Source organism: Octopus bimaculoides, chromosome 15 (genome assembly GCF_001194135.2).
Source record: "Octopus bimaculoides isolate UCB-OBI-ISO-001 chromosome 15, ASM119413v2, whole genome shotgun sequence".
NCBI classification, from domain to species: Eukaryota; Metazoa; Mollusca; class Cephalopoda; order Octopoda; family Octopodidae; genus Octopus; species Octopus bimaculoides.
This window is the reverse complement of record NC_068995.1, coordinates 10,688,307-10,696,634: the sequence shown is the minus strand read 5'-3', so window position 1 is coordinate 10,696,634 and position 8,328 is coordinate 10,688,307. Positions and strand designations below refer to the sequence as shown.

Sequence of the window (8,328 nt, the reverse complement as noted above, 5' to 3'; positions counted from 1 at the left end):
AATTTGGTTTCAAAGTACACAAGTTTTGTTGGTTTGAAGAAGAATATTCCAGAATGTAAGCCAATGCCCTGCGCGGTTTCCTCTTCACCAGCACCAGTACCACCACCTCCACAAGCTATCAGTTGCCCAGTCAATAAATCCGATCTTGATTTAGATGAAGACTTTGAATTTATAAATGTTGATAGTGTGGATTCCAGTGCTGATTTTGTGCCTTCTGACTTTGGATTTGCCAATTTGAATTGCTTGTCTCAGAAATTCGTTTCTAGGACAAAAAATAAAGAGATTTTACCATGTATGATTAAGCGAGCAAATCAGAAATGTTATTCAAAAATTGAAGCTACTGATTCTATGGGTGTCAGTTGCTTGTCTCGGACATTTACAAGATCGTTAAATGTGAGTGATGCAGAATCCTCTATTTCTGCTGAGACAACAAATAAGGACATTTTAACATGCTTGGTTGACCTACAAGCTTTCTATGGTTTCTGGAATCTAGATGATCAATTGGCTCAAGCTCTCAATATTTCTCTTAAGGACCTGAACAATGAGAATCCATCCGTTAGTGATAAAATATGGGCTACAGCTATTGCTGTTGCTGTACTAAGAGAAAAATTAGTTTCTCAGCGTTGTGAATGGGAATTAATGGAAAACAAGGCAATGGTTTGGCTGGAATCTCAGAATATGCAACCAATGAATTCAGAGAAGTTACTTGAAAAAGCTACAAACTTCATAAAAAACAAAATGGCTGCTTAACAATTTCTGTTTATTTCATGTTTAAAACCTTCATTATTGTATAACTGAAAAAAATTCATTAACATTTTAACTTGTATATCAATACTTTACTAATTCCTCTAAAATATCATTAAACAAATATCTTATATATCTATTCGGCTTTAAAATATAATAAAATATAGAGCCATAATCCTATATTTATTGATTTTGTGTTATTTTCTGTGTGATATATAAATATATTTCCAAGACTAAAACAAGATTAAAAAACTATTTAAGCACTTTTGAGAATTCAGTGACACAGACTTCCTGAATTTATGTGGTCCAAATTATAACCTTCCATCAAAATATCATCCTCATTTATGTCCCAAAAGAGACTGGTAGAATAAGTATTAGACTTACAAAGAATAAGTCCTGCAGTCGATTTGTTTGACTGAAGACAGTGCTCCAGCATGGCTGCACTGAAATGACTGAAACAAGTAAAAGAATAAAAGACTAAAAGAATGTGCGAAAATTAGCCCAAATGTTAAATTTCTGATGAAGACCTTCTGCACTTATCACATACATCGTTTCATCTGAATAGTCCTACAAATATTTACACCACAAACACATAAATCAATAATGCTTGCAGTACTGACGTCACCAAGACCCCCCCCCCCACACCTTGTGCTGCCAAGACTTATATCAAAGAACTTCTAATTCTTACACCAGTGCAATGAATTCTTATACTGATATACCAATAAACTAATTCCCGTACCAGTTAACTTATCGTACACCCATTGACAGGCCGTCGCTTACGACGACACAAGTTTCAATTGATCCAATCGATGGCACGGACGGTCTGTTCGTGTAATTCAACGCCCGAAATTTTGCGTGGAGGGTGTCAGTCGATTAGATCGACCCCAGCATGCAACAGGTACTTAATTTATCGACCCCGAAAGGGTGAAAGGCAAAGTCGACCTTGGTGGAATTTGAACTCAGAACGTAAAGACAGACGAAATACCTATTTCTTTACTGCCCACAAGGGGCTACACACAGAGGGGACAAACAAGGACAGACAAACGGATTAAGTCGATTATATCGACCCCAGTACGTAACTGGTACTTAATTTATCGACCCCGAAAGGATGAAAGGCAAAGTCGACCTCAGCGGAATTTGAACTCAGAACGCAATGGCAGACGAAATACCGCTAAGCATTTCACCCGGCGTGCTAACGTTTCTGCCAGCTCGCCATACAAGTGGCTGAGTATTCTACAGACACGCATTGTCAAGAATGTAACAAGGCTGAATGAGACAATTCCTTCGAATTACAAGCACTACTCGATTTTTCCCACTGAACAGACTGGAACAGTGTGAAATGAAGTGCTTTGCGAGGCCAGGAGTCGAACTCACGACCCTACGATCGTGAACCGAATAATCCAACCACTAACACGTCACTAAATCCAACTTTCATACAAATAAACTCACTAACATTTACACCTGTCCTCGAGTCGTAGTGGTTGTTCCGGCGCGTCTCCTGTGTTATCCTACAAAGCAACGCCTTCGTTTTGCCCGGGAAAATATAAGATGGTTATGGCTAGAACACAAAGTATGTGTGTGTGAGAAAGAGAGAGAGAGAGAGAGAGAGACATCCCATTGACGACTCATGAATGAATAACCTTTCTACTGTAGGCACAAAACCTGAAATTTTGGGTGGGGGCATAAGTCGATTACATCGACTCCACTGCGTAACTGGTACTTAATTTATCGACCCCGAAAGGATGAAAGGCAAAGTCGACCTCGGCAGAATTTGAACTCAGACGGGCGAAATACCACTGTCCAGCCTGCTAATGATTCTGCCAGCTCGCCACATCGAGAAATGAATGAATAACGTAGTTATCAAGTTAAAATGAAAGCAAGGGAAATCACTCGTGTAATCTTTTCTACTTGTTGAAGTTATTTCCCTTGTACAGTATAAATTTGGTACTTTGCTGGTGGTTAAAAGCTTTGTTCTATACGATCGCTTCGTATTTCTGGAGATAATCTCAAGCTGCTAAAATAAACAAAAGAGGCGCTACAAATGCACGCACACACACACACACACACAAATAGAGAAGGGAGCCTGCGGATGTTAACATATAGCTGAAGATCAGTGAAAAAGAGAACACCTACACTGAACTATTGAAAAATCTGCAGTTATTCTATCCAGATTACAAGTTTAGGTTTATACCTGTGATTATTGAGGCCCTAGGATATGTAACACACTGCCTAAATACCAATCTTGAGAAATCAGGCTTCTCAGAACCAGAAAGGAGAAAGCTAATTCGAAGACTACAGATCCATTCCATCACTGGAACTGTAAAAATCTGTAAAACTTTCCAGAAGTTTAAATTTATATGAGCATGTTTAGATATGCAACTATATGCTTGAGAATGCATACAAAAAATAAAACATACAAACCTGCACTTATACATCATACATGTTTCTATTCTTTGAAAAATATGCATACATACGTGCTTATATTCTTTGGAAAACAAGGGGTATTCATGGCGGTGTTCGGTGAACAAATTAAACACACTACCCGGCAGTGGCTAGTTTATGCATAATTTTATATATATATATATATATGTTTGTTTTCTTTTACACAATCTTAATAAAATGGCTAAAAATTGGATCTTTTTGGTTTGACGGGCAACATTTTTTTATGTAGTGTTTTTGGTACCGAAACACTTTCAAACTTCGTATACTTGTATCACCGGCAAAAAATTATTGTTTACAAAAGAGCGCTAACTGTATTCAGCTGAATAGACGTCAGTGATTGGTTGAAATTACAGAAATACGACAACTTTAACATGAAATAACTTGCGACGTACAATTTTTTGTTAAGAAGGCTAAGAGAAAAAGTTGTTTTATATGACACATTCTACCAGTGTTCCAAGTTTGAAAGTGTTTCGTTAAGAAAACAAGTGTTGCCCGTCAAACCCAAAAGATCCCAATCTAAAGAAAATGGCTAAAAATTTTCTGAAGCAGCACCTCCGCTAATTTTATCTACGAGCCACCACTGCTCACGACCTTACGATTGCGAGTCAAATACCCTAATCACTAAGCCACGTGCGTTCACGCTCAAAAAAAAAAAAAAAAGAAGAACTAGCATGTGAGTGGATGAGTACTCCGTAGATAAGTGTACAGTAAAATTAAATCTGAAGTAGAATTAGTGTGAAACTCTTTATGCGGAAGATGGGCCTTTGTATCGCAGAACGCATCATAGCTAAATGGTAAGAAATTCGTTTTACAACCTCAAAGAACCGATTCTATCTCATCCGCAGCAGTTGTTGTTGTTGTAGTAGTAGTAGTAGTAGTAGTAGTGGCGGCGTGGAGGAGGAGGAGACATCACGTCTATGGACCTGAGATTAGAGAATGTTCGTTAACCTATTGGTGGAGTGCTAGGCTGAGGATGTGATCTGAGTTCTCCGTCATAGACATGAAAACAGTATAGCATTGTCGATCTCACTTGAATCTTGTATAGGGTTATTCTTTTACTCTATTCAATCAATGGATTGTGGCCTTGCTGGAACTCCGCCATGAAGGGTTTTCGTCAATAAAATAGGCCCTAAAACCTATTGGAAATCTGGTATTTATTCTATCAGTCTTTTTTCTTTCTTTTTTTTTTTTTGCCAAATCGTTAACACAAACTGACAAACTGAGAGTGACTGTCTCGTTGTGGAACCAGTTTAGATTTGGCATTAGCTGTAGACAATCTGCTTCAACAAATTCTATCTGACCCATGCAAGCATGGAAATTTGGACGTTGAAAGAACAATGATGTTGATGACACCAATGCCGACGGCTATGCTGTCGACACCAACGCCTCATACGTCGACACCGACGCTTCCGACGTCGATGCTTTCGATTCCGATGCTTCTGATGTCGACGCTTCCAATGTCACAGCTTCCAACGTCGACGCTTCCGATGCCGACGTTGACGCAAACACGGCCGACACTTCCGATGCCGACGTTGACGTCAACGCTGCCGATGCCGACGCAAACGCTGCCGACGTTGACGCAAACACTGCCGACGTTGACGCCAACGCTGCCGATGCCGGCGCAAACGCTGCCGACGTTGACGCAAACACTGCCGACGTTGACGTCAACGTTGCCGATGCCGACGCGGCCATCATTAACGTCGATGATAAGCTGTACGTAGATGAAGATTGGGAGAAGATTTGTGAAGAATGAAACGTGGCAAATGAGTTGATAAAGTATGGTGCAGAAAGAGTTCAATTGGCACATGCTATGACAGTGCCATCTGAAAAGAAGTTTGTGATCCAAGAGGCAAGAAATGAGTGGAGCCAATAGACATGCAGTTTACGTGGAGATTCACAGGCCAGACACTCAGTTGATCTCAGCTATGTTGATATCAAGTACAACACTATTTTCACTAAATTTCTGTTGGAAGTAACATAAAATAGTTGGCTTGCCATAGAGCTGGCTTTGCAGAAGCAAATGGTCGTTAAAGAGGAGGAGGAATTAGAGAAGTGAGTTAATTATTCGAGCAGTTAGCAGACACAAGGTAAATATCCTTGATACGATCAGTTGAGTGAAATTTTTGCTTGGTAGAGAGGCAATGCAGATTGTAGAAACTCGGGCAATAATACCTGAGGACAACATACATCACTGAGGAGGTTTAATAAGATAAAAATATTGTTTGTGATTATCACCAGTTGGCTTTTAAGATTACCAACCCCAACTCCCAATCGGCATTTTCTGTATTGTCCCAAAATTTCGATCAACGTGTGTGAATGTGGGTGTGTTTGTGTGTGTTTGTAAAGTGTATGCTTGTTCTTCAACATTGTTTGACAACCGGTGTTGGTTTATGTCCTTATAACTAAGAGGTTCGGCAAGAGAGACCGATAGAATAAGTACCAGATGTAAAACAAAATAAGTCCTGGGTCGATTTGTTCGACCTAAACCCTTTAGGGCAGTGCCACAGCATGACTGCAGTTCAATCCCTGAAACATGTAAAAAAATAGAAGACAGCCTTAAAAGCAAGTTTCTTATTTCTATAACTCCCTCCTGCCATAATTACTCCGTCATTTAACTCTCTCCTCTCCCTTTTTTTCCCCATCTCCTCTTCCCCTTCGTTCTTCTCCGAAGTCTGATACATTCTCTCACATTCACTCATTGCCTGCCATCATGCCCCGTATGTTAACTCACTTTCAATCTCTCTTTTACTCTCTCTCTCTCTCTCTCTCTCTCTCTTTCTCTCCCTCTCTTGCCATTCCCTCTGTGTATGACAACAACCAATCAACATTTATATCGGCTTTGATTATGCAGAGATGTGTGACTACCCTGTAGTCATGCAGAACGCTCCTCAAAGGTGCCACTCTTCTCCTCCTCACTCAGTATATCTCCATGCATCTGTCCTTATGACACCTACCAATTCACAAATTCCACTCCTCTATAGAACTATTACCTCTTTTATTTTTATCTTCTGCCAACACACGAATGACTATTTCTCTTTCTTCCCTCCAGTCTTATCCATCTACCTCTCTATTATTCATTTAATTTCCTCTTCCTATTACTCCCATAAACAATGCACCTTTTCTCATTCCTTCTCTCGCTTCGCTACAAACCTCCTACTACCACTCATATAATACCACCACCTCTCTTCCCACCCCTATTGTATTTATTATTCGCTCTTTCTGCTCTATCTACCACTCACTCCCCTTGCAAAGTACGCTACTTTCACTACACCTCATTACCCCTCTCTCAGTTTGTTTTACTTATCGATTTCTCACAAAAGTACACTATTTCTCTCTTTCTCTTCCCCTTTCTTTGTATTATGCTGTCAACTCTGCCTACTACTAACTCGCAAAGCACACTCTCTCTTATTCTCCCTCTCTCTTCTTACCTTAAAAACAAACACTCTCTCTTTATTTCTCTATCGCTATTTGCTCTCCAAAGTTGTATAATCACAACTTCACTCTCTCTCTCTACCGCTTTTGTTTCTCTCTGTCACTCTCTCCCCCCTCTCTCACTCATTATTTACTTACTCCTACCACATAAGCGGTGGTTTGCCAGAGGCGTAAAAATGCTTTCGGTATTTAGTTACATCCCTTTACATTCTCGAGTTCAAATTCCGCCAAGGTCAACTTGATTTTCCATATTTCTGTAGTCAACAACAATAAAATAAAATACTAATCAAGTATTGGGGACGATTTAATATTCTAGATATAAATGGAATTATAAGAGAAGGCTTCTACGGAACACACAACATACTCAAACTCCATCTCTCCATAAATCACATACATCTTTTCCACCTTATAAAACGTTCACTCACTCACACTCAGTTTCTCTGTATATATTTATGACTCGCTCTACGAATAACCAACTCACAAACAGTTATCTGTCTCTCTCTTTCACTCTAAAACCACCCGCTCTATCATTACTATTTTCTATAATCTCAGGGAGCACACACACACACTCATCTGCACATTCTCTCTCTCTCTCTTTTTCTCTGTCTTACTCTTTCACTGTCTTCTGTGTATGTCTTTCTTTCTCTCTTTCGCTCTTCGTATAACTACCTCCTACCACATTATAATCTCTCTCCAGCATACACACAAATTCAATCTCTTACTATGCCCCTCTCTCTCTCTCCCCACATATAAGTATTACTCGCTCTACCATCTCACACCTCACCAACACTAATCTTTCTCTTTCTTTAAAATTTACCCGCTCTCTATCTGTTTTATCTCCCACCATCACCTCACAGAACAAACACGCAGTTTCCTTCATCACTATAATCTCATCACTTATGAAATCTACAACACGCACTGTCCTCTCTGAGAATATCATGCCGAGGAGATACCGGTACAGTGGACAGCATCAGTATAAACTTAATTATTTCTGTCACTAGAATCGGGATCTAATGTAAGTGTTATTACTAATCTACCTCGTTCTTTTATAGACAATCAATTCTGACTATAAACACATCCTGTCATTTTCCATCTCTGCCAATCTCTCTCTCCCTCTCTCTCTCATAATCATAATAATGGTTTCAGATTTTGGCATAGTTCGTTTTATTTATTCTATTTTCTTTTTAGTTCGAATACAATTTCTACCTATGTATGTGATCTATCTCATCTGTATTAAGCGCGCACTCACACACAAACACGTATGTGTGTCTTACATGTACATGCACACATATATTTATTTATTTATTTATTTATGTGTTTCAGCCAAGTGGCTGCGGTCATGCTGGTGCACCACTTGCATTAATACTTACATTAATATGTAAGCATTAATTATAACTGATCTATCAGTTTGTATGTCTGTCCAGAAAGCAAGCTAAACATCTATTTCTCTGTTTGTCTATCCTTCTTGTTGTTAAATGATAGTCTGTATATGCCTTACTATTTATCTGTGTGTACATACATACATACATACGTGTATGCAGCACTAACTTACTGTCTTTATTTTTTTTTCTGGCTATTTCGTCTCTAGATATCTGTCTATATGTTTATCTGTCTATGTATATGCATAATATATATGTGCGTATATACATGCATATATATATATATATATATATATATATATATATATATATATATATATATATATATATA

The 8,328-nt window shown here is 38.8% G+C and overlaps 2 protein-coding genes across 4 annotated transcripts in view; both read left to right on the top strand.

Annotated features, from left to right (window-relative positions):
* Window positions 1-3,363: 3,363 nt before the first annotated feature.
* On the top strand, window positions 3,364-4,939 carry LOC106882242 (serine-aspartate repeat-containing protein I-like). The gene is made up of 2 exons (XM_014932849.1): window positions 3,364-3,387; window positions 4,520-4,939. Exons 1-2 carry the CDS (start codon window positions 3,364-3,366, stop codon window positions 4,937-4,939), a joined length of 444 nt encoding a protein of 147 aa, XP_014788335.1.
* Window positions 4,940-7,323: 2,384 nt separating this feature from the next.
* The window catches only part of LOC106882243 (extracellular tyrosine-protein kinase PKDCC), a 30,812-nt gene continuing 29,807 nt past the window's right edge, over window positions 7,324-8,328 (top strand). For 2 of the 3 annotated variants that reach the window (XR_008265602.1, XR_008265603.1), the window contains exon 1: window positions 7,327-7,633. The gene's annotated coding sequence lies outside the window, so the exon portion shown is untranslated. Of the gene's footprint in view, window positions 7,634-8,328 lie in introns of all 3 variants that reach the window. The other variant, XM_014932851.2, reaches the window with a different exon arrangement.